General features: G+C 41.5%; 1 protein-coding gene across 4 annotated transcripts; it reads right to left on the minus strand.

The window, feature by feature from the left end:
- Nucleotides 1–172: 172 nt before the first annotated feature.
- Nucleotides 173–22,031, minus strand: GLIPR1 (GLI pathogenesis related 1). 4 transcript variants are annotated; one of them, XM_025883454.2, is made up of 6 exons: nt 21,761–22,031; nt 20,342–20,563; nt 10,434–10,546; nt 3,703–3,785; nt 771–797; nt 173–667 (listed from the first exon to the last, which is right to left on the minus strand). In XM_025883454.2, exons 1-6 carry the CDS (start codon nt 21,950–21,952, stop codon nt 513–515), a joined length of 792 nt encoding a protein of 263 aa, XP_025739239.1. In that variant the 5' UTR covers nt 21,953–22,031; the 3' UTR covers nt 173–512. The 4 variants fall into 4 exon arrangements, with proteins under 4 accessions (XP_025739239.1, XP_025739238.1, XP_073756736.1 ...); XM_025883453.2 differs by having other exon boundaries at nt 20,321–20,563; XM_025883455.2 differs by lacking the exon at nt 173–667 and adding an exon at nt 3,533–3,608 and having other exon boundaries at nt 776–797; nt 20,321–20,563.
- Between the last annotated feature and the right edge of the window lie 4,680 nt (nt 22,032–26,711).

Here is a 26,711-nt window from a genome sequence, read left to right on the forward strand (position 1 = left end):
TATGTTTAAGATTAAACAACCCATAAGCAAAAAAAGCAAGGCCCCTTAAATCCCTTAATTACTATTCTGAGTCTGGGAAAATGATAAACCAAAGACCTCAGATTGCAAGGTGGCGGGGGGCGGTGGGGAGGGGGGGGACCAGATGTTTAGAATTGAAGCAGCATGCAACAAGTTACGTAGAAATGTTTTTACTAATGAGGGTCAGTGGAGTTATTTAGAATCACTTAAATTTAACACATTCATTTTGTAGTTTTAGAAGCTGAGACACACAGAGGCTGGGTTACTTACTGAAAGTCACAGCTGTGGCAGGCTGAAAACAATGCTTACTCATAGAAAAGTGGAAAGTAAACATGAGTTTATTGTAGAGATAGGAAGTTGAACAGCTTTTTTATTAAGGGTTTACTGCAACAACGTATATTTTTCTGAAATGTTTTAAAATTAGAATTAAGAAATATATCTGTTAATTTTTAAAAAAACACATCTGAATGAATTGTGTTTTTTTGTGGATTATATTAGTTCAAAAGAACTAAATGAGGGTATTTGTGTTTGACCCAAATGATCATTATAGCACTCAGTATTAGGATTGGTGGACTAACAGTGAGAAAGAGAGATAGGTATCTGTTGCGTGAAGATATTAGCCAGTCAGGATACACAATAGAGTGGTAACCTGTGAAACAAACATAAAATATCTTCTTAAATGTTGTTTCTCAGAATGTAATAATATAATTCACATAGATCTTAATGGAACAATGAAAGATATAGGTACATACCTGTGACTTTGTCTCGCTTTGGATTAGCTGTAAAGTCAGAAGAAGAAAAAAATATGTACTGCTGAGGCTTTATTTTATTTTAAAAAGCCAAGTCTCTAATTATGACCATTAACTGTTGCTTTCACTTTCTTAGTGTTTTTCAAACATTAGTTATTAAAGAATTTTTGTACTAACTATACTAACTTGATATTTTTAAATTAACCTTATAAACTTTTTATATACTATTACTATAAGTGGAAAATAATTTTACATACCATAACTAGCAGATAATAAATACAATTAAAATAACAAACTATTAGAATTTAAGAATTAAATAATTATTAGTCACTGTGAGCAATTTATTAAAATATTTTCCTGGAAATAAGTTCCTCCCTGAGAAGAATGATACTGTTTTATGATCAGTCAGTAATAAAGAGACCATGACCTCTCTCTTATAGGGATTTGGTTTGCATAATGTCATAATTATCCCTCTCTTTTCACTGAGTTTTATTCGGATTTTGACATTCCGAACACTAGGTAGAAAATTCTACATCTGCCTTAGCCTTCTTGATACTTTTTTAATTAAATAGGTACCTTTTCTACACCAGTTCTTTGCCAGCTGGTGTTGAAATCTGTGGCGCAGCCCAGCAAGGACATGGCTGGGGTGCTGGTGAGCATGCCTGATCATCATCCCTGTGAGGGGGCTTTGTAGTGAGTTACCAGGAAGCTGCTGCTACTTTGTTTTGGGCAGTTAATGCCATGAAATCAAGAATATGCTGTGCTAGTTAGATTTTTTTCTTACATAGTACATTTTTTAAATGTTAAATATTCAACTCTTGAATACTGAAACAAATGTACATTCATGCACTAGCTAAAATCATCCCATGTATCATTAGCATACCCAGCACATTATGCAAAACCATCCTGATTTGGCCTCCATGGGTATTTATTGAACCTGCCAATAGTAAGTACCTAAAGCACCAGAAAGAATTTTTTTCCTCCAATATTTGTCATAATTTGTCAGAGATGGAATCTGTTAAAAGCTCTTTACCCTCATACACATTAGCATGTTTGCCCTTTATTTTTCTTAAGGGCCCAGGGGCTTTTCATTATTGGATCACAGCCTTCATTTTCTGAATTTTTATCCCACAAGACTAGAGGCCATTTCAAGCTAGTTCCCAAGATCAAAATTTAAAATTCCAGGAACTTTCTTCTTGTCATTGTGAAGTTGTTGTTACTAATTATCTAGATTTCTAAAGAGAAGGAATATTTTTTTAAGGAAACATGCCTTCAAATTAGTGCTTATTTGCCAGGCTAGGGTATAAGTGAATTAGGCATAATTCCTACCTGTTTGGAATTTAGAATCCATTGGGAAAGATAGCTAACCAGTGGCAATAATTGAATTACTCCTTAAATAATTTAAAATAATTGTCTCAGTTTTCACCACAGATTTTAAAGAAACATGAGGTTTGTTCGTGGGCATAAAAACGTGACAGAGTTTGGGCATAAAACACCAAGAGTAAACTCAACATTTGGGAGTACAGGAAGGATGAATTTATGGATAATAGGTAGTATTTATTGAGTGCTACTGTATGCCAGGTTCTTGTTCTAAATATAAATATTTCTTTTTCTTTTCTCCTTGATCTGTTTCATCAAACCTGTGAAGAGATACTGCCATCTACATTTTATTTTTGTTTTTGTTTTTTAATATTTTTATTTTTAATTTTTTAAAATTTTACTGTTAATCACCATACATTACGTGATTAGTTTTTGTTGTAGTGTTCCATGATTCATCGTTTGCATATAACACCCAGTGCTCCATTCACTCCGTGCCCTCTTTAATACCCGTCACCGGGCTAACCCATCCCCTCACCCCCCCCCACCTCTAGAACCCTCAGTTTGTTTCCAGAGTCCATAGTCTTTCATGGCTCATCTCCCCCTCCAGTTTCCGCCTCAGTGGAATATTATGCAGCCATCAAAAAAAACCCCCAAGAAATGAAATCTTCCCATTTGCAACAACGTGGATGGAACTAGAGGGTATTATGCCAAGTGGAATAAATCAATCAGATAAAGACATGTATCAAGATCTCACTGACAGGAGGAATTCTTAATCTCAGGAAACAAACAGGGTTGCTGGAGTGGTGGGGGGCGGGAGGCATGGGGTGGCTGGGTGATAGACACTGGGGAGGGTATGTGCTATGGTGAGCACTGTGAATTGTGTAAGACCGATGAATCAGACCTGTACCTCTGAAACAAATAATACATTATATGTTTTTTAAAAAAAAGATGGGGGGCGCCATCTACATTTTATTGTTGAGGAAATTGGTTCAGACAGTTGCCCAAGGTCACAGTGGTGGAACTGGAAATTGAACCTGGGCATACTGTTTCAAAAATGTGTGGGTTTTAACTCCTATGTTATACTGGCTAACTTGGAAAAAAAAGATAATACGCTTTGTAGTATTGTAGCAACATGAAAAATTCAGTTAATACATTGATGCTAGGAGAAGAAATTCATTGCTACATGTTACTGAGTTCCTTTAACAAAACTGCTGTGAGCGAAGTGAATGGTCAAACTAGGGGAGAAATGACTGCTCAGAGAGCTGATCAAAAAAGTGTGGCTGTACCTGAAGTGAAGATGAGAAATCAGTGTTTACAAATCAGGAGTTTTTTTGATCTTGCTGAAATGAGCAAATCTTGGGTCTACAGTTTCTGTCCTCATAGTCATTTTTTGTTGTACTGATTAAAGCTAAAAAGAAGGATATTATTTGCTTCCTTAAATTTACCTTAAATATATGTTCATTCCCATGACAGTAAGCCATTGGCTTGATTGCTACCTGACACCAGCTTCCCTGAAAATAGCTGTTAGGATAAAGCAAACATTTGCATTCTTAACTCTGCAGAGAAAGTTGTTTCAAACACATTGTATTATTGGTAGATTTTTTCTTTTACTCACTGCAGAGATTGTCCAAACATTTGTCATCACTGGGGCAGGCACTGCAAGTAGATCCTCTTCTGTATGGCCTTTGATAGCTTTGTCTATAAAGTAGAAAAAAGCTGTCCATTAGGAGAGATTACTTTTTTCCTAATGAAATTTACTGTGAATCTTTGACTAAATATATAGGATGGAAGTCCACAGATTCCGAGGGTTGAGGGAAGTGGAAGCCTGTTAATATTTATAGAGTTTTATTCTATGTGTCTATGTCTATGAACCTATGTCTTCACCTCCATCTCATTTAACTCTTAAGACAACTCTGGAAGTTATTTTTATTTTACAAATAAGGAAACTAAAGCTCTAAGAAGTTAACTTGTCAAAAATCACAATGTATACATGTCAGAATCACAAGGAAATCTGGATTGGTCTGACTCCAGGACAACACTTGGCTCTATTTAACTATCTGGCCTATATGATCACTACCATCCAAAAAACTGCCCATCCTAAGGTCTCATGGCCCACATTTACTCTTCCCAGTTTAGCAAGCCTCCTTGGTTTTAGTTGGACAGGAGTCATTTGGCTGGGTTAAAAAAAGAAAAAAAAGGGAATTTCTAAATTTGTTTTCACATAAAAGATGGAATGTGGATAATAATTACTGTACTAAGCATCCTTGAATGAATGAATTTTCACAGTAGCCTATGGGGAAGATACTATTATTTATTTATCCCCAATATAGGTAGCGGTGAGGCACAGAGTGTAAGTAATTGACCAAGGTCATACACTAGAAAGTGAAATAATATCCAAGCATTTTATATCCCCATGAATATCTTCAGAGTAGTAATGATGAGAACTGTACATGCATTTCAGTAACTCTGCCAATGCACTCATCTTTTTTGGAAAGGAGTTCTTAATTTTTTGTGTCATGGTACCCTTTGGCAGTCTGGTGGAGCCTATGGGCTCTCAAAACTCTTTGTTTTTACTTTTTTTTTTTTTTAAAGTAGCCTCCGTGCCCAGGGTGGAGCCCAATGCAGGGCTTGAACTCACAATCCTGATACAGAGACTTGAGCCGAGATCAAGAGTTGGACACAACTGGCTGAGCCACCTAGGTGCCCCAAAATAGTTTGTTTTTAAGTACATAAAATACAGTTTGTAAGATTATAAAGGAAACCAAGTAAGTTCAAATAGTTATCAAAATGTTAAAAATATTTTTGATATAGCAATATGTCCTTCTCAAGTATTAAGATCTAGCAAGAATTCTAATGATAGTACCTTTCATGATAGATTATAACCATATTTTGAGATCTCTGCAGCAAATGGAATGTGCTATGAGAATATCTGATATTTACAAAGATAGAAGTAGTACTAACACGGAGTTACAGTATTGTTGATGGGGCTGAAGTGTTGTCTTCATACATAATGAAATGTTATTTTCAGTAGAGGTTAGTGAAAATAAAGATTTAACTCCAAGTTCATTGACTCAACTCCCCTCCCCTAACACTATAGCTTTACCTCCAAAGTTAAGGAGACATTACTTTTTATTAACACCTCGTTTCCAAGACCTATGTTCTAATCATGTTTGGCTCCAAACTAATCTAGGTTGTTTCAGAAAATAAGTTTATCCTCATACTTGCTTTACACTGTGGAAAATAGTCAAAGGAATGTTCTGATAATTAGACCTCCAAAATACACATTAATTATGGGGATATCTTTCATTGTTAGAAAGCACAAAACTCATTGAGTGGTCAAGTTCTCGGATGTTTTTTTAATAAAATCGTTTGTGCTGTTTCATTCTTTGTTGAATTGTGTATTCCAAACTATAAAGAGAAGAAATTACTGTTTCAAAACCAGGCTAAAGACAAGGCAGTTACGAATTCTAGGGAAATGGCAGAATTCATCCCGTGAGAAATGCGCTACTTGGAAAGGCCTGCATTTGTCTGGATAGGAACAATTGAGACCAAGAGTCCTAAAGTATTCTGTCCATAAAGAAGCAGGAAATTTTAGTGTTTTCCCTGGTAGCCTGAGAAAGGGCCCCAGGACTGAGGAAGAGAAAAGACAGATTTTTTTTTTTTTTAAAGTAATCTCTTTGTCCAACATGGGGCTCAAACTCACAACCCCGAGATCAAGAGTCGAAAGGTTACTGACTGAGCCAGCCAGGCACCCTGAGAAAAGATAGATCTTTAAAGAAAAAGATAAATATGAGGAAGGGTCCTTAAGGCAGAGCACACTAGGTCTTGTAGGATCTGATGGTCAGGGTTGTCATTTCCTCTAACGTGCTATAATCCTCTCTTCCACTAATCACAAGATAGCCTAGCTCAGAGGGGCCCAGGAGAATGAAGGGAGAGTTGTGGCTACGTTTAAAAAATGCAGATCAGAATGATCTGAAGCGGCCAGGAGGAGGAGTCAAAACTGTCCTGGACAATGACTGACTCCAGAGCTTGAGTTACAGGTGACAAGAGAATTAAGCATCCTTACCCCACTCTTAGGAAATCTCAGAAATATGGGGAGGATACTGGACTTCTTAGAATTATGTGGAATGGGGGCCTATGAGGAGAAAAACCAGCTCAGAAGGCAGTAGAAAATGAGGACATCCTTAACTGGTCTCTGTGCCCCCCACCCCATACCCTCCAATCCATTTTCCACATCTCATACAGAATTGATCTCTCAATTTAAAGCAGGTCTTGTCACTCCCTTGCTTAAAATACTTGGAGGATTCCTCTTGTGATGTGAATGCAGTTAAATTTGCCATGACCTACACAGCCCTGCAAGGCTGAGCTGCCTCCTTCCCCCAGTCGCATCTCATTCAGTGGTCCACGCACTCTGCTCTTCTGTCCGCTCTTGAATCCTCTCCACAGAAACTTTGCAGGTGTTTTCTGCAGCCGACCTGTTCGTGAAGTTCTTCACATGTCTGGTTCCTTTCTATTCTTCATGCCTACACTCAAGTACATCACTTTATCCAAGTAAGGTCCTGCCTATTGATAGTGTCGATTACAGTGTTACTGGTATTTCCTTCATTATTCCTTTCATCATGCTGTTATTTTATTTGTATTTTTATTGTCTTTCTGCCCATAAATACAAATTCCATGAGAGCGGGGACTGTGTCAGGCTGGTTCTCCTTTGAAGCTCAGTAAACAAATATTTTTTGAATAATTGAATGTATGAATTATTTGTATGAATAAATGAATGTTACTCTATATAAGTATTATAACTGGTTTTAAGTTTTACAACTTATTGTTTAGAACTCTAAAAGCAAGTAAAGTGAGTGTAAGCCAGGAGACTTCACATTTGTGCCTCATCATAACAATAACTGTGAGTACTTCTCAAATAATCACCATTGCTGGGTCTTACATATACCTGGTGTTTTACCTAGCTTTTCTCATGTAGTTTTCTTTTTCTTTTAATTTTTTTAAAGATTTTTTTTAATTTATTTGACAGAGAGAGACACAGCAAGAGAGGGAACACAAGCAGGGGGAGTGGGAGAGGGAGAAGCAGGCTTCCCGCGGAGCAGGGAGCCCGATGCGGGGCTCGATCCCAGGACCCTGGGATCATGACCTGAGCTGAAGGCAGACGCTTAACTACTGAGCCCCCCGGGCGCCCCTCTCATGTAATTTTCATAGCTACTTGATAATTAGTCAGTGCTTTTATTTTCCTGATCTTTTGCAGAGCAAACTGAGGTTCAGAGAGATTAAGTAACTTGTCCAAGGTCACACATAAGTGAACCAAGGTAGTGGGTCTCAAGACCCCGTATCTCAACCATTAAGTTATATAAATGTCATGAAAAGTCACCACTGATTGGCTTGATGGCTTTGGCTGGTTTTTCCTGGGTTTTCCCTATTTTCTGACTTTGGGATTTTAAGTCAAAGTTGTTCTCTTCTGAATGACACCTGATTTTAGTCCTTACACTCCCACCTACACTCAAACTATCAAACATTTCTTCTGAGCGTTACTTCAGGGAAAGAGAGAGAGGCGTCTAACAAATCTTTTGGAATCCCAAAGATTGGAAAAATCCAAACAAAATTCAAGGGAAACAAAAAAAATGTTGGGGCGCCTGAGTGGCTCAGTCAGTTGGGCATCTGCCTTCGGCCCACGCCATGATCCCAGGGTCCCGGAATTGAGCCCCGCATCGGGCTCCCTGCTCCGGGAGGAACCTGCTTCTCCCTCTCCCCTGCCTGCCGCTCCCCCTGCTTGTGTGAGCTCTCTCTCTCTCTGTCAAATAAATAAATAAAATCTTAAAAAAAAATAATAAATGTTATGTATATGAGAAAGGGTTAAAAGCTTTAAAATACAAACAACTACCATAAACTATTAAGAAAATCACTCTAGTAGAAAAATGAGCAGACCGTATGCTTCACAAAAGGAGGAATGTAAATAGGCAATCAGGTGAAAATGTATAATCGCTGGTAGTCTAAGAGATGCAAAAGAAAATATGAGATAACACTTTATATCAGATTGGAAAATATTAAAAAATGATAATCCCAGTCCTAATGAAGGAGTATAAATTGGTATAAATAATAGTGGAGGATAATTTGGCCATATGCATTTTCAAAAACTTAAAGATGTTCACATGTATTACTTAGTATGCTATTTCTAGGAATTGTAGGGAAATCGATGGGATCAAAGACTTCTATACAAGGTTGTTCATCAGATATTAAAATACAGAGAACAATTTAAATTCTTCAGTAGGATGAGCTGTTGTGTCCGTCTAGAGCACAGACTCGGGAGCCAGACAGCCCAGGTTACAGTCCAGCTATGACATAGTGACATGTGAAATAGTGTCACCAATGGTGGAACCCTGGGCAGGCTACTCACCCTGTCAGTACCTCAGTTTTCTTAACTGCCAAACAGGGGTGGTAAGACGACCCATCTCAAGACCTTTCATGAAAATTAAGTAAGTTAATATGTGTGAAGCATTTAGAAAAGTGCTTAGCGGGGTGGCTCTGATGGTTAAGTGACCGACTCTGGTTTCAGCTCAGGTCTTGATCTCCTGGGTCTCAGGATAGAGCACCATGTAGGGCTCCGTGCTCAGCGTGAAGTCTGCGTGAGATTCTCTCCCTCTGCCCCCCCACCCAGCTCAAGTGTGCGTTCCCTCTCTTTCTCTCTCTCTCAAATAAAAAAGTCTTTAAAAAAATGCTTAGCATATAGTAAGCATTTTATAAGTATTACTCATTTTTTATGGTGAAAAAAATGTATGTTTAGATTTAACCAATTGGACTCAGTTTAGATGATCCCCAATTTTTTTTTTTTTAAAGATTTTATTTATTTGAGAGAGAGAGAGCATGCCAGAGAGCACAAGTGGGGAGGAGTGGCAGAGGGAGAGGGAGAAGCAGACTCCCCGCTGAGCAGGGAGCCCCACATGAGGCTCGATCTCAGGGCCCTGGGATCATGATCTGAGCTGAAAGCAGACGCTTAACTGACTGAGCCAACTGGAAGCCCTAGATGTAACCAATTCTGTTGGCAACATCCAACACATCATGGTCAGGAGCCACTCGAACATATGCCTTCTCTCCATCAGGCCTGATCAGGATGTTGACCTTGGCCATGTCCAAGTCATAGAACTTTTTATTATTATTATTATTATTATGTTAATCACCATACATTACATCATTAGTTTTTGATGTAGTGTACCATGATTCACTGTTTGCGTATAACGCCCAGTGCTCCATGCAGAACGTGCCCTCTTTAACACCCATCACCAGGCTAACCCATCCCCCCACCCAAAGTCATAGAGCTTTTTCACAGCCTGTTTGATCTGGTGTTTGTTGGCCTTGACATCCACAGTGAACACAAGTGTGTTGTTGTCTTCTGCTTTTATCAAGGCTGACTCGTTAAGTCAGGGGGAACTTGATGATGGCATAGTGGTCAAGCTTGTTTCTCCTGGGGGCGCTCTTTTGAAGATATTTGGGCTGCCTTTGGAGACGCAGTGTCTTGGGCCATCAGAAAGTAGGTGATGTGTGGATCTTCTTTTTTTGGTGACTGTGGACACCTATCAACACTGCCTTCTTGCCTTCAAAGCCTTGGCTTTGGCTTTGGGAGAGGCAAAGGTTTCCTTCACCTTCAACACCATCTTTGTGAAAGGGTACTTTCATTATTTTTCTAATTATTCATATGTTTAAAAATTCAATGACATGGAAAATGCTCATGGTATAATTTTAAGTAAAAAAATAGAATATGTGCATTTCCAGTATGATCTTATTTTCTCAATAACGTGTATGATGCATAAACACACATATATGTTTAAAGAAAGGCGGGGGCATGTCATGGGTCTACCCTATTTTCTAAAGAAAGAAAAACTGTATCCATTTCAAAACCAAAACTTTCAAAAGTAAATGAAATAAATTACATAAATTGAGAAATTTAATTGAGTTACTTTTTTTGAAAATTGTGCAAAATATGCCAAGTTTTTAAAAAATCAATAAATATAAAGTAACACCAGTCCTCCCATTTTGTGGTGTTATTACCATTTCCCATTAATCTATGTCCCTGAAAACATTTTAGTCTTGCCACTCTTAAAAACACGTGCTGTGTATGTATGTGTGTATTTGTGTAGCACTTGTAAAGGGTGCAAACACACACACACACATTAAAAAAAAAATGTACCAGGTGTTAATGGAGTAGATCTCTGGGTAGAGGAATTAATAGTGATATTAATTTTCTTTTTTACACTTTCTTTATTATCCCAATTTTCTATAATGAAAATAAATACTTCTAAAGTAGATTTAAAAGAAGTTTAGAAAGAGTTTGATTTGGGTACTTACCCTGGTCCGTAGTTGCATATGAAATGCGCTACATTGGTTAAGCTGTTAATGTTGTAAACTGTGGAGCAATACTGTACTGCACAGCCAACTTTGTAACTGTCTGCCCAGACAACCTGAAAGAAAATAAGAATTTGCAGCAAGAGAGAGAGACAATAGGGGCGCCTGGGTGGCTCAGTCGTTAAGCGTCTGCCTTCAGCTCAGGTCATGATCCCAGGGTCCTGGGATCGAGCCCCGCATCGGGCTCCCTGCTCGGCGGGAAGCCTGCTTCTCCCTCTCCCACTCCCCCTGCCTGTGTTCCCTCTCTCGCTGTGTCTCTTTCTGTCAAATAAATGAATAAAATCTTTAAAAAAAAAAAGAGAAAGAGAGACAATAAAATGAACATTTGAGTATGATTAGGCCAACACAGTGAGGTGTATTCACTCTAGCAGGGAGAGCCATTGCTACCAGGGAGCACTCAGGTGCTCAGAATTCAGTTGGAAACAAGACTTGGAATTTTATTATTGGGGTGTGTGTGAAATAAACATATACACAATACTAAGATCATTTTGGGCACTTGACATAAAATAGTGAGTGTTGGGGAAGAGGGGCTGAGCCTGGGTGTCCAGAGAAGGGGCCATGGAGGAGGTGCACTGGGGATGAATGTGTAGGAGACCCAAATGTGGGAGGAAGAGCCTTCTGTGCCGAGGGAGCAGAGGCGTGGAGGCCCCACGGTGGAACCGGCTTGTGAGAGTGGCAGAGAGAGGGCCAGCGGAACTGGGATCCAGGTAATAGAGTCGTTCGCATTGAGTTAAGAGCCAGAGGGGCAGGTCGCGGGGAATCTGGTAGGCAAGTGAGCATAGACTCTTTTTCCCATCTCAGATCTCTTTGGTTGTTACGAAGTCAGTGGACTGAGGAGAGCAAAGGAAGAAAGATGGAGGGCATTTGAGAGGCTGTTTCAGTGGTACAACAAAGATGGTGGCCCACACTTGGGTGGTGGTGGCCCGTTCCTGGGAATCCATCAGGTTCATGGTTCAGCTTCTAGCTAAAGCTGAAAGGACTTGCTTTTGCTTTTAGTGTGGGGCAAGTGGGAACATTTGGGGCCTGAGTAACACTTCCTGAGATTAGGAAACGGAGGGAAGGAGGAGGGAGGGTGGGAGCATGGACAGGGGTTCTGTTTAGGTCTGGTGACCCTTGAGATGTCCAAGCGTGAAGTGACTTTGCTGCTGAAGGGGGACCATCTACAGGGGACAGAGCAAGGCTAGAGATAGAAATCTGGAAGACGCGGGGCTAGATTAGATCGTAGGCAAAGATAATAGATAAACAAGGAAATGAGAGCATGGGATCAAGAGAAAAAGACAATCAACCAGCAAAGGAGATTGAACAGGAGTGTGGGGCGGCCTCAGGGAGAGGGGCCTGTGCCGTCGCACAGGCCGGGGCGGGGGGCTCCGTACTTAGTTTAGTTCAACATTGTCACATGTTTTCCCACATTTAGTGGCACTTTCCCCCCAGTTTTTGAACAAGGAACTTTACATTTTCCTTTTGCGCGAAGCCCCACAAATTAGACAGCTCATCTTAACCAAGAGTGTCTGAAGTCACAGAAGCCTAAAGAAAAAAAACATTTTTAAAGAGCTGGTGTCTAGAGAGAAGCCAGCGATCAAATGCACCCCTTTTTACAGTGAGACCAAATTGCATATTAAATTACTTTTACATATTTTTTTTTCAAAAGTAATTTTGTGACAAGAATTGAGCCCAGTATGGGGGATACAGAGGTGAAAGACCCGGAGCCAGTGGGTGCCTTTACAAAATGTAGAGAAAAGCTGCCGTGGGGCCTTTATGCAAGGGTTTGACTGTGGTGCGGGGGAGCCGAGGCGGCTAAGGGAGCGCGCAGCGTGGGAGCCTGCTGTGCCTTAGTGAGGCTGGGCCGAAGCCCAGGGAGCTGGTCTAAGAGCCGGGAGAAGTCTTCCCGGTAGGGCAGCTTATGCTAACCCAAGATGAGAAAGACTCGTTGAACTGACACAAGGCTGGTGTGGCTGCAGAAAAAAGCTCAAGTTTACTTAAAAAAAAAAAAAAAAAAAATCAGTGAAAACCACGCCTCGGGGAGAGAGTATAGCGGGAGGGGAGATGTGGATCGGAGTCTGCGCTTCTGCAAGGCTTCCAGGTGGGGTCGTGGGTGGGGGAGTGGCTAGGGAGGCTGAGGGGGGGACAAAACCGCAGGTAGGGGAGCAGCTCTCTGACCTCTGTCCTCTTTGGTTTGGCAGCTGGGAGACTATGGGAAGGCAGCTGGGGCTCCCCTCCAGAGGAGGGGGCGTGCTCTCCTTCAGCAAGGGACCGGTTCCCGTCCTGATCGACGTGGGGGGTTGCCCTTTCATCTCACCCCGGAATCCCCTGCGGAGAACTGAGGCCTCTAGCTCAGGGAGAGAGCCTAGCTTTATGGCCGTGAATCCTCAGGTTTGACCCTTGTATGTATACTTTCCAATCATTTTTGCATTTATTTAAAAATTTTAAATTTCTCTTCACTGTATCTCAAGGTGATTTCACCTTGGAAGCTTTGTTTAAAATGCAGGTTTCTGGGCCCATCTCAGTCCTGCTGAATGAGAGTCACTGGAATTGTCCTGGAAATCTGTATTTTTTTTAATTGCGATATCCTTGGTAATATAACATTACATGAGTTTCAGGTGTACACCATAATGATTCAATAACTTTATACACTGTGAAATGATCACCATAATACATCTAGTTAACGTGTGTCAAGAAGAAACTCACAGGCCTAAAATGGCATGACTTATCCTAGGCCATGTCACCAAACTGGGGCCTAAGGCCTAACCTAATTGCACTTTTCTTTTCTTTTTTTTTTTTTTTTAATTTTTTTTATTTGACAGAGAGAGAGAGACACAGCGAGAGAGGGAACACAAGCAGGGGGAGTGGGAGAGGGAGAAGCAGGCTTCCCACTGAGCAGGGAGCCCGATGCGGGGCTTGATCCCAGGACCCTGGGATCATGACCTGAGCCGAAGGCAGAAGCCCAACCCACTGAGCCACCCAGGCACCCCCAGAAATGCAGTCTTAACAAATCAGTCAGGAACTTTCTGGTTAGCACCAATAAGCTAATCTGTCAAAGGGACCTCTCCATCCCCCCAAAGGAAGATGAGGTAAACCACTTAATAAGACCCTTTTCTCCCCAAAGGAAGATGACCTCACTCAAAATAATCCTTTTTTCTGTTTCTTTCTGTCCTGCCTTTTAAAACCTTTCCCTTTCTGTAGCCCTTTGGAGCTCCCCTCTACTTGCTAGATGGGGTGCTGCCTGACTCATGAATTAGTTAATAAAGCCAATTAGATCTTTAACATTACTTAGATGAATTTTTGTTATTTAACACATCCATCACCATATAGTTACAAATTATTTTTTTCTTGTGATGAGAAATTGTAAGATTTACTCTCTCAGCACCTTTCAAATATATACTACAATATTGTTAGCTATGGTCAGTCAGCAGGCTGTACATCCCAGACTTAGTTATTTTATAACTGTAAGTTTGAGCCTTTGACCACATTCACCCATTTTTTCCCCTCCACCCCACCCTAGCACCTACCAGTCTATTCTCTGTTTCTAAGAGTTTGTTTTTTGTTTAGATTCCATATAAGATGGTATTTGTCTTTCTTGGCCTGACTTCGTTCACTTAGCATAGTACTCTCCAGGTCCATCCATGTTGTTGCAAATGGCAGAATTTCTTCTTCAGGAAAATGTGTTACATATATAGAAATATTATTCGGCCATAAAAAAGAATAAAATCTATATTTTAACAAGTTCCATAGGTAATTATTATTATGCATGCTAACTGGGTGCAATGTTGTCTGTGTTTTCCTTTTACCATCACCTCGGTAAATCATTTTATATTTCTTATCCTTTGGTCTTTGAGCACTTTCTTCAGGTGTTGTTTTATCTCAAGTATTCTTAATTTTTGGGCTTCCCACACACACATCTTTAATGCTTTACGCTGTTTCTTTTGTTTTACTGTCTTTTACTTTTCTTTTCTGGTCTCTTTGTTTCCAAGGGTATGCAATGTTAATTACCATTCATTTTGTTTTAATTGGTCTCTCTTTTTTGAAAGTCAGGTTGTAATTAAGACACAGTAAAACCCATCCTTTTTAGGTGTACAGTTCCATGAATTTTGACAAAAACATAGTTGTGTAGCCACCACCATATTCACAACCTAGAACACTGTCCATCGCTCCCAGAAGTTCCCTTGTGCTCCTTTGCGGTCAGCTCTTCCCCCCATCCCCTGGCCCCTGACAATCTTTAATCTGTTTTCTGTCTCTATCATTTTGCTTTTTCCAGAATGTTACATAAATGGGATCAGTTTAAATGTAGTTTTTCCACTCTAGCTTCTTGCACACAGCATAAGCATTTGAGACCCATTCGTACTGTTGGGTTCACTTCTTTATTGCACGGATGTCCCACAGTTTATTCTACATTCAAGTTGGTCTCTTTTTAAAAAGCTTTATGAGCATTCAGGTTCTGGGTTCAACTTGTGGCCTCTGAGGCTACAAAGACGGAGTTCATATTCCAGCTTAGCCCCTCACTCTGTGACCATGACCTTAGCTTCCTTCACTATTCAGTGAGGATAACGTTCTCTACACCTTTATAACAAAAACATTGCATCTGGGGAACCTACGGGCGGGGGCATGCCTCTCCTTTGGAGCTAATGCCCCCTTCCCACCATCTTCTTTCAAGTCTCAGTATGAGTCCTTCTGACTCATTATCAGGCACTATTATCACGAGTATGGTGACACTGCAACATATATAAAACCAGGTAGAGAAACTGAAACATGTCCCACTTCCACTGGTTCGGTAAGGGTGTAAAATTAACGATTTCAAGAAGGTGGCAGCGCGGCAGGGATTAAAACCAAAAATGAGATCTATGGTGCCATCTGGTGGGCATTCTCAGCACTACCAAACCGAAGCTCCTGCCCCGCCCATATAATTGAAGTCAAACTATTTCCGTTTTATAAAGGCGAACTGCCGACAGCAAAATATCTAATCTTCCATACTAATATGCCAAAATTCTTACACAGTGCAAATCTATCTCTAGTGAAGACCGAGCTAAAGTGTTGATCTAATGTGTCAAGAAATACCACATCTTTATGAGTTAGTAACTGGATCTAAATCTATTGTCTTTACTCTGTACAACCATCCTTCACCAGCCAAAATCTGAAAATAACTTGCTTTTTATTAATAGCAGATGAGGATAAGTGGGGCGTTATAATATCCACTTGAGGTGATTTCCAGCAAGAATTTAAAATGGCAACTGAGGGCGCCTGGGTGGCTCAGATGGTTAAGTGTCGGCCTTTGGCTTAGGTCATGATCCCAGAGTCTGGGATCAAGTCCTGCATCGGGCTCCCTGCTGCTTGGGAGCCTGCTTCTCCCTCTGACTCTCTCTCATGAATAAATAAATAAAATCTTTAAAAAATAATAAAAAATAAAATGGCAACTGAGTAGTCTTGAATCTCCCGGTAACATTTCTTGCAGGGATGAAAACATGTTTGTTTGTTTTTTTTATTGTTTACTGGCAGTTTTATTCTTTTTTTTACATTCTTTGACTTTCTCTTTTATTTATTTATTTTTTTATTATGTTATGTTAATCACCATACATTACATCATTAGTTTTTGATGTAGTGTTCCATGATTCATTGTTTATGTATAACACCCAGTGCTCCATCCAGAATGTGCCCTCTTTAATACCCATCACCGGGCTAACCCATCCCCCACCCCCCTCCCTGAAAACATTATGTTTTAATGTAAAGTCATCTTTAACCAGACTGTCAAAATCTTCTTCCAATATAATTGGCAAAAAAAACCCCAGCTCATGAAGGAGATCTAACCTTTGTTTAATGCCTGCTAAGTACCAGCACTTTACTAGATAATTTATATAAATCCTATTATTTAATCCTCACCAGATACCTGATATCTGGATCCCAGCCCTTCCTCTTACCAGCTTTGTGACACTGGGAAAACAATTTCCTTTTCTTCTTCTTTTCTTCTTCTTCTTCTTCTTCTTCTTCTTCTTCTTCTTCTTCTTCTTCTTCTACTTCCTCTTCTTTCTTACTACTAGGCAAAGAACTTTATTAACCTTGTTTCAAACTTTATCCTGAGGCTTCTTCAGCTTAATAGCTGCAAAGAATGAATTGTGTCTAAGCGAAAACTGAAAAGAGCTACAGTGTCCAAGAGGCTTGGGCTTAAAAAATATTAGAGATCTAGATTTCATCAGATCCATGAACAAAATTTTAAAAAGCAGTCATCATATAAAATAGCAGCTCCCAGTAATAAGTTTTATCTTTTTCAGAAGATGAGTCAGGTCAGTTTGCTTCATTCTTGGAAGCCTCATCAAAATTCCACAAGATCCAGGGGCACCTGAGTGGCTCGTGGTTAAGCGTCTGCTTCCGGCTCAGGTCATGATCGCCAGGTCCTGGGATCGAGTCTCCACGTCCGGGTACCAGCTCAGTGGGGAGCCTGCTTCTCCCTCTCCCTCTGTCTCTCCCCCTGCTTGTTCTCTCTCTGTGTGTCAAATAAATAAATAAAATCTTTAAAAAAAATTCCACACGATCTGGAACTTCCTCCTCCTCCTCTCCTGTAGCAAGTGATGTTTTTCCGCCCATGGATTGTGTGGGGCCGAGCTTCAGCTCATCTTCCTGAACTAGGCAGCCTGTCTGCACCAGGTGGGTTGAAGACGCTGGGTAGCATTTCCATCAGCACGGCCTGTGATGGCGAAAGTGTTCGCTGCCAGGGACGCCTGAACTTTCCAGTTGTGAAGGTGGATCACTGTTCCTTGGTCTGTGAATGTAGTCACTTCGATCCAGAGATAGTTTACCCCCAGCTTCTTTAAGGAGACCTGAAGTTTTTTTATCATCTGCTGTAGCTGTTCTATGCACCACCTTCTTTCAGTGGGCAGTTCCTTTCCCAGCGATGCGCATGTGTGCTTGCAGTTTGGTGAGTTTCTCCTGGTTCATGATAGTTTCTTTCATCTTGGGGCAGAAATGGGACCCTGCAGGGGGATTAGGGCTGGTGCTCAGGGGCTCTCCTGCAGACCGGCTGAGGTTAGGTGCACGGAGGCAAGGACGCAAGGTCTGGGAAAACAACTTCTTCATTTCCCTGAGCCTGTTGACTCATCTATGGATGATTGCGGCTCTCTGACAGGTTCCTGGTGAGATTTGAATGAGATCTTAAACCATGGAGAGCTAAGTACCACACTTAAAAGTGGTTGCTGCGGGTTGCATTATCCCAAACGCAGGGTGTCCCTGGACTTCCTCTCCAGGATAAGGCTTGCTCTTCAGAAGTGGGAGTAGAATGTAGTGGTCTCTTAAGAGAGAACAGGTTAGGATCACTCAGCTTGGGCTCTGACACCTGTATGCAAGGAAATGAGTTTTCTCATGTCCGAAATGTTGGCCCTCCTTTTTTTGTCCTAGATGGAAGGGAAAAATCTACAAGTAAGCTCAGCTAATTTGGGGAAGGCCATCTCTGAAATCTCAGGTCTAGATGACTTAAAATCAAGTTTCCTCCTCTTGTTTTTAGTCCCTGGAATCATGGATGTGGAGCGTACTGACTTGCATGGTTTAGGAGTCTGTGTTCAATTTAACAGTCCTTTGATCTTCAGATATTTGCTGTGGTGAGCGCCTAGCCATTCTTCTGAAGTACAAGGCTCATTTGTACCCACTGTACACCTTGTTAATTTTGCCAGGAGTTCTCTTCCTTTTCCTTTTCATTTGATAAACTCTCACCTAGTTTTCAAGAACCAACTGATTTGGCTCCTGCTGTATAAACAACTCCTATGTCTCCAGACCTCCCTTTGGCCACATACGTTGCTGTGTCCTCTGTGCCCACATGGCACCTTGTCGGTATCTCCACAGTGCACCAACCGTGCGCCACATTACATCCGCTTACACACGTCTCTCCTCGGAGAAGCTCACCTCCTAAGGGTCAGGGGCCATTGCCATCTGTGTCCCTCATTCCCTGCCCCACCCCGCATTTCTCCTCACTTTGACTTCTTGGCGATTGTCCTCTTCAATAATATGGTAGGACATAAGCTACCACCCCAGGCTCTGTTTGGCAGGCATCTGCACAAAGACATGACCAGGGAGTGCCTTACAACAGTACCTCGTGCGGGGTAGAAGCTTAAACACGGACTGAATGAGAGTCAGTGCCCTCAAACTGACAATTATTTTTGGAGATTTAAACAGCACAATGTTTAATGGTACCAGGTACTACTTGTAGACAACCTGGAGTTAGCTTTCTGGCCCTCGAGAACTGGTAGGATTCTGATGGAATCAACTTTCTGGTTACAATTTTTTGTGAACATAAGCCAAGATGAATGGCTTATGGGATAAGTCTAGAGGAAACCTTATTTATATTTTCAAGAAAGGGACCAATGCTACTGGTGGTTTGATAACTCTTCCTTGCTTACAATAATCTTGAGGTGAAAATGTCACTGAAATCTTCATTCCCCTCACGTCATAATAATAAATAGCGATGCCAACCTTGTTTCACCTGTAATGAGACCAGAGGCTCTATATGGCTGAACTACATTGAGAGTTTTTCCAACAACATTTCACTCTTTAAAAACACCTGTTATTCTGGGGCGCCTGGGTGGCTCAGTCGTTAAGCGTCTGCCTCCAGCTCAGGTCCTGATCTCAGGGTCCTGGGATCGAGCCCCGCATCAGGCTCCCTGCTCGGTGGAGAGCCTGCTTCTCCCTCTCCCTCTGTCTGCCGCTCTGCCTGCTTACGCTCTCTCTCTATCTCTGTTAAATAAATAAATTTTAAAAATCTCTAAAAAAAAAAACCCTGTTATTCCAAGTTAACTACCTTGTTAGAAATGTTTTTGCCCTCATGCCTCATTTCAACACATTTTTGTACATTAGAACCATTCAGATATGGGTTCAGCACTGTAAGTTATTGGCTTGACAAAGATGCCAGGAAATAAAAGTAAATAAATGAAATGTGACTGGGGTAGGGAGGCAGCAGAGTAAGAAGACCATAGAAAATGGTCTACCTGAGGGATTTATTTCCACGTGTTGCAAACATGCATTAGGGTTAGGAAACCAAACCAGCTTCAATTAAAAAAAAAAAAAAAACCCTCAATGGGAGCCTCTGAATGTGGCCACTGGGACTAAATCCTGTAGATTTGGGGGGCAGAATAGCCACAGGATGGTTTACACAAGCTTAAATGCTGGCCTCTCCACTGTCGTTTTTCTCGTCCTCGTGTGACACATGGCAGGCTCTCCGCCCACGCTCGGAGGAACGGGAGCATACGGAATTGAAGCTTCTGTCAGAGATGCTTATGTCTCCCAATTTCAGAGTCCCAAATCAAGTGCCTCCAATTCCATAGAGGACGCATCCCTGAAAATCTATTCACTCACCACATCCTCTGATGGCTCACAAATGGAATAAAGCCTCCCAGGGGGGGTTGCTGTTATCAAAACATTCAAAGTCTGTCCAGATCAGTGAGCCTCACGTTTTAGGTTTACGCACATAACTGAACTCTTCAAGCATGACCTCCCCTGCTATGGAAGTTTGCTCCATTTATTTATTTTTGAAGGAAGCTTACAACCCCTACTCTTTCATATTTACAGGTGCACCAGCTTAACTATATACTTTCTTAACACCAGATTCCAGTTTTCTCTTTACCCTTGAAAGGATGGTTTCAAGAGAATGCAGGGCAGGGGCACCTGGGTGGCTCAGTCGTTGGGCCCAGGTCATGATCCCAGGGTCCTGGGATCGAGCCCCGCATGGGGCTCCCTGCTCTGCCGGAAGCCTGCTTCTCCCTCTCCCACTCCCCCTGCCTGTGTTCCCTCTCTCGCTGTGTCTCTCTCTACCAAATAAATAAATAAAATCTTAAAAAAAGAGAAACAGGGCAGACGCTTACTTGAGTGTAATGGCCACAGACCTTGGTGCATTTCTGAGTCTCGAAGTCATAGTCCTGAATTTCACTGTGCCAGTCAGTAATGGCTGAAGACACAGAGAATATGGATACAGACCCAGTCCAGATGTTTTCTCCCACAAAAGTGAAGTTCGGGTGCAGCTTCTTCGAGTGCAGCTGTCCATTGTGTGCAAACCGACAGTTTTTTCCCCATTCTTTTGCAATTCGGGCTAGTGCTGGATCCCACGTCTGCCAAAAAACACATTAAACCATAGGAGGGTCAAGAATGAAAACTGGATTTTGTAAAGATCTTTCAACTACAGTGAGGAAAAAGAGTTGAAGAGGGATCAGCGCAGACACTGGAAGATGAGAAAGCTGAGGGATCAGAGGGTGACTCAGCCTCCTACCATTAATGAGAGAACAGAAAGCCCTCACACGTCACAGAACAAGAATTACACCTTTTGCACAGCCCTCAAGCCCTGTAGCTGTAAACAGGAACCACCAAATCTACGGGGAATCAGGAAAAGTTACAGGCCACTGCACACCCCTCGCTGATTAACCACATCCTGTCCCTTTAAAACCTTCATGGGCAGAAAGTGTGGAGCTGGCTTTTGGACCAGAGTCGGCCTCCTCCCCAGGTGGCCAGCCTCCTGAATGAAGCTCCTATTCCTTTCCATTTAAAAAGAATGAAAACTCTTCCCAAACAATGTAACTGGAGTGAGCAAAGTGAGAGTCTGAAAGGGAATGAGGCATGATGAGGGTAACAACTGGGATAGAGGCCTCATTCGGCTCTTCCACTATCCTGTAGGGCCAGCGGGAAACCCGATGATGGAGTTTTGTGGAATTCAGAATCTAAGTGAGGGGCACGGGTTAACATTTCACTGCGGGCCTATTATGTGCAGAATATTGTATGCTGTGTTTCACATAGTTTATATAATTTAATAAGCACAATAGGCCCTACCCTAAAGAGCCCAGACACGTTAAAAAGCTGCTCACAGCCACAAAGCTGGGACTCAAACCCAAACCTGACCGATTCAAAATTACATCCTTTCTTGAGATGCCATGCTACCTTCCTGAGAAAGCCAGTACTCTGCCAGCAGCAAAAAAAAAAAAAAAAAAGGCAAACTTAGAGACAAAATAAACAAACAACACAACCTTCAAAAATTAACAGGGAAGAAAGTGACCAAAAAAAAAAAGCAAAATCTATGACCAGAGGAAAGGAAGTATCTAAAAGAGAGAAATAAAATGTACTTGCTGAGCCTGCTTGCAAGACATGAGTCAACAGAGCTAAACCGGATTCATTTTGATTACAGATTATGAATTTACTGCACACATGAATCACGATGGAAAAAAAAGATTCCGGATTAGCAAGGATTTACCTCCCAAGTCAGTACACATTAGTTGTTTTTTACTTACTCATGCTACGAATACTGCTCTTGTCCTTACCATGTATAGCATAGCACTGGCTGTTGGATTCACCTCTGATCGGAACTTGTTATGAATCCAAACACAGTCTTTGATGAAATCTTCATTTTCGATATCTGGCAAACTGTTTGCTGTATATTCATGACTGGGAACTACAGAAACGATCCAAGCTGTCAAAGCAAGTGTGACTCGCATGCTCCGTCTGCCTGGCATGGAGCCCCGGGAGGGTGGACCCCAGAGCCACGGCTGGTCCTGACGTGTGTGCCTCTTTCAGTTTTACTTGACTTCAGCTTCGAGAAAAAAAAACAAAAAGCAGAACATGAGTTCATCACAAGTTTAAAGAAATGGGTTTCTCCATATATGGTTTTCCGCCACTTTGGGGCTTTTAACCCCATCTTTGCAGTGGTTCTCAGTAACACAGCACTTATTATAACATAAATTTTTGTGAGGCTGTATCAGACTTTCTTTTGAGTTAGGGGATATTTCCAAGGGAAATTCTAGAATCTCCAGAAATAACAGTCTCAATTTTTACGGAGGTTCTGGTGGTTAAATAAAAACATATTTCTTACTTCCATAAACGTCTTGCAAAATGCTTTTCAAAAACTTTTTAAGAGTCGTATCAGTTGGAATATCTGGCTAACATCTTAACTTTGGACATAGAATTCATTCACGTTGGTGTGTGTGTGTGTGTGTGTGTGTGTGTAACGAAGGGAAAGAGAGGGCAGAGAGAGAGAGAGAGAGAGAGAAATGGAAGAGAGAGCACTCGTCTCAATTTCACATTTTAGTTTAAGTTCTGTTCCTCACTAGCTGTAAGACCTTGGACAAGTTACCAAACTGTAATCCTCAGCTGCCTACTGAATGAGGCCAATAAAACTTTTTCTAGCCCCTTAATCAGAGAGGATTTGGGAGGGTCCAATGAACTAGCTATTAACACATATTAAATTTCTGCTCTGGGTATTCAGTTTCATAATATGAGATAAACACCGTCCTCCAGGAGTTCAGAGAAGTAGGAGCTGTGAGACGGTGGTGACAAGGACAGAGACAGTTGAAGGTCTAGGTAGAAGAAAGCACTCGGGGCTAAGGACTTACAGAGGATGCTTACCCCATCCTGGGAAGGGTCAAAATGGCTTCCTACAACAGCAGTGACATCTTTGCTGAGCTGGAATCAGACTGGTGTTGATCAAGTGAAAAAAGGGTAAGGAGGTGAAGAGAACTGGAGGGGACAGGGACCACATATCTGATGCAGGCAGGCCAGGTCCAGGTACCCAGACGGGGTCCCAAAGGACCAGCCAAGAGGGTCCTTTGCTTAGAGAAGGATGGAAATCAGACACGAGTCAGCAGGAGGTGAAAGCAGAGTTTATTGAAGATATATATATATATATATATATATATACACACGTGTGTGTGTGTGTATGTGTGTGTGTGCATGTGTGTGTGCATGTGTGTGTTTATATCTATATAATATCTATATCTATATAGAGAGAGAGAGTGATGGAGCATCCAGGAAAAGAGCATGTGTCTCATCTTTGCTTGGGGTCTGGGTGTTTATTGGCAACTGTCTGGTGCATGTGTCCTCTTAGGCATCCAGGAACTGGTGAGAACCAGGATAGAGTCCAGGTGTCCTTCATAAGTCCCTCATTCCCTGAAGTCAGGGGTCTTGGCATTGAGGTGTTTGGAGTCAGTGGTCTTGGAGAACGCTTATGACAACTCCGTCCAGTCACTCCTTAGATGTTATCTGTTGTGCTGGGAGACTCCAAAGATATCATTATCTTTTTGTTCCCCCTCCTTTTTTTTTTTTAAGATTTTTATTTATTTGTCAGAGAGAGAGAGCACAAGTGGGGAGAAGCAGAAGGAGAGGGAGAAGCAGGGAGCCTGACTTGGGGCTCTATCCCAAGACCTGAGCTGAAGGCAGGCGCTTAACCGACTGAGCCGCCCAGGCTCCGTTATCTCTTTGTCCCTTACAAGGAGGACGCATGTAGGAGGACTGGGCTGGCTCAGTCTGTAACATGTGCCAACTCTTGATCTCAGGATTGTGAGTTAAAACCCCACATTGGGTGTGGAGCCTACTTAAAAAAATAATAAAGGAGGACATATGCTATTTGCATTACAAGGCATGTGTAGAGTGGGGTGCGGGTGCCAGTCCTAGCAAGAATAGAAGCTGGGAAAGAAGCAAAGGAAAAAAGCAGCTCCCCCACCCCCGTGGGATCCTTTCAGTTTCCCTGTCTCATATCCAGCTGTGAAGTTGAATGCATGAAGTCAAGGCAAGAATAGAGAAAGAGCCCCTGCACGTTGCCTCTCTCTCTCTATAGAGATGGTCTTCAATATGGCTGGTGGGAAACACGGTACCCGATCTCATGGAATTTAGAATCCAAACGGGGTTTTCATGACAAGGAGAGAGGAAAGAGTCAGATTAGGGAGAACTTCTGGATTCTGCCAGTGATTTGGATTTTATCACAAACTGAATGGGAAGTTGTAGAAGGGTATTTTAGCTGTAGTTGGGGTGTGATCTGGTTTTAGAAAACAGTGTTTTAGAAAATCAAGAGATATGGAGAATGGAATAGGCTTGGGGGGGGATTATTTTTAATGGAAATTATTTTTTCTTTTATTTTTTTTTCAAGATTTTATTTATTTATTTGTCAGAGAAAGAAAGAGAGAGCACAAGCAGGGGGAGCAGCAGAGGGAGAAGCAAGCCCCCACGGAGCAGGGAGCCCGATGTGGGACCCGATCCCAGGACCCTGGGATCATGACCTGAGCCAAAGGCAGACGCTTAACTGACTGAGCCATTCAGGTATCCCTTTAATGGAAACTCCTAAGAGGAAACATTACAGAACTCTAAAGTGGAATTATTGCCCCCCAGTATAACCTCACAAAGCACTCATATATAATCTCAGTTGTGTCCAGGCTGCCTAATTTGTACTAGCGTTCCTTTCCAGTCTATTGACCTAAGACCCCTAGTCGAGGGCTCAGAGGCAACCTTTTGATCAAGGCAGTGATCATCAACAGTGAGACCTTCCTGCAGCTTGAGGTGGGAGGCAGGCCTGCTGCAGTTCCCACCTTCTTCTGAGTCTATGAGCTAGACTGAATTTTGAGCACCAGAACAAGAAAAATAAAACCTTGCAAACGAGGAAATTTAGTGACATTTTGTGACTGCTTGAACAATGCCCATTGTACACATACAACTTCCAAGGGTAAGCCATATTGTCTTGGTATTGTAATGAACTAATCGATATTTTTTCTCTAATTTATTGAAAATAATAAGAAAAAAGGAAAGTCTGCCATCACTGAGACCATTTTTACATTATTATGCAGAGTAAATTAGCTCCTCGGAGCTAAAACCCTCCAAGGTCCTAATTTCCACAACAAAACTTTTCCACAACAAAAGCCCACGGAAGTGGTTTACTCAGAACAGGAACTTTCAGCTAGGAGCAAATGCAAGCCTCCACTTCTTTTCAAGAAGGCTTACAACTTTGCTGAGTCTTTCCTCTCTTTACCCTGGGTCTTTGCCATGGTCTCCTTGAAAAGCAATGTATGTTAAGAAAGAGCTTTGTTTTCAGTGTTTATCTCTGAACGGCGGCAGTTTAGATTTTTTTTTTTACTTTCCTTAGTCTTTTCTGTATTATGGAAATATTTTTACAGTGAGCATATAAAATCTTTTTTAATCAGAAAGAAAAACTCAAACATTTTTATTTTGGAGAACCATGGGATCTCTATAATCATACACAAATTAACACATACTCACTGCTGATAAACCTACACATAGATAAAAGACTAAAGGCTTGTCAATGATGAGGTAGGGCTCTCTATCCCAGCATGTTTTACTCAAGAACCTTCTAAAAAAAAAAAAAACACAACAGTTTGGATAGCTGGAGATAACTGTATATATTATGAGAAAAATCTCAGCCTTGCTCTGTGGTTTTCTTGACATTTTTTTTTTTTTTTTTTTTTAGATCCATGATGAACTTTCTTATTTCTTGGGGAGAAATGATGTAGAATGCCCTATATCCCCATGCCTCCCTAATTAGAATATGTAAATATTTCGGTTTCAAGAGGTGCTAGTCACTTACTACATTGAGGATGGGAGGTGGGTGGGGATGGACAAAGGGAAAGGGTCCAGAAAGGGGGAAGGAGTATAATACTAATCAACCTAACACAAACACGACATGGTTATATTGCCTGTGTGATAATAACTCACACAATAATAACTTGGTATAAGCCAGTGGTATGGGTGCCCGTGTGTACAAGTTAATTCTAATCCACATCCTAGGAACCATTAGTTAGCACTGAGGGACTCTAATCAGGAATCCATAGTTAAAGGTGCTCGGAGCACTTCACATACAGTTATGAAAACTGACACCCGAGAGAGAGGGTAAGGATGTTAACAATTTCCATTGGCAAAATGAACACAATTCAAAATGGATGGTCCGTAGGAAGATTGAATCTGCCCTCCCACCATTGCATGAAGGAGGTTTAAGAGAATCAGCCAAGCACACTCTCTTACTGAGACCCCAGTCCCCTGCCCTACCTGGAGAACCTGATCCAGACTTGAGAACGGGTCTTGGGCAAGCCTCTCATACAAGTGAATGGTTGGAGCGTCTAGGGACAGAGCAGAACTGTTTTTGTAACTGCTTGCTAATGAATGGTTAGACATTTAGCAGAATTTGTTTAAGACTTGCTTTCATAGTAGCATAGCATCAAATATTGAGGTTGGGATGAGGAAAATAGCCTTTGCCTAACTGGGCTTCCACAGCATGAGGTTACACATGTTTACAGAAAGAACCCAACATTTGAAACCACATGAGTTTAGGCCACGTGGCAGCAGTGATGGCGAGCACCAGGCTGAGCTTGTTCATATTCATTATCTCACCGTGCTTTCACAACAGCGGTGTGAAATATACATTATTAACCTTATTTTACATATCCCAGTTTTGAGACATAAAGAAGTTAAACACCTGCAACAAGAACATTGCACTAC

This window comes from Callorhinus ursinus, unplaced genomic scaffold (genome assembly GCF_003265705.2).
Source record: "Callorhinus ursinus isolate GAN/ISIS: 27379988/994484 unplaced genomic scaffold, GSC_fseal_2.0 scaffold14, whole genome shotgun sequence".
NCBI lineage: Eukaryota > Metazoa > Chordata > Mammalia > Carnivora > Otariidae > Callorhinus > Callorhinus ursinus.

Coding starts and splice junctions, on each gene's coding strand:
- GLIPR1 (XM_025883453.2), bottom strand. CDS start 21,952: ATGCCAGGCAGACGGAGCATGCGAGTCACACTTGCTTTGACAGCTTGG. Junction 10,547..20,320: donor TCTGTGGCCATTACACTCAA/GTAAGCGTCTGC, acceptor ATTTTCTTTCAG/GTTGTCTGGGCAGACAGTTA. Junction 668..770: donor AAAGCGAGACAAAGTCACAG/GTATGTACCTAT, acceptor TTTGTTTCACAG/GTTACCACTCTATTGTGTAT.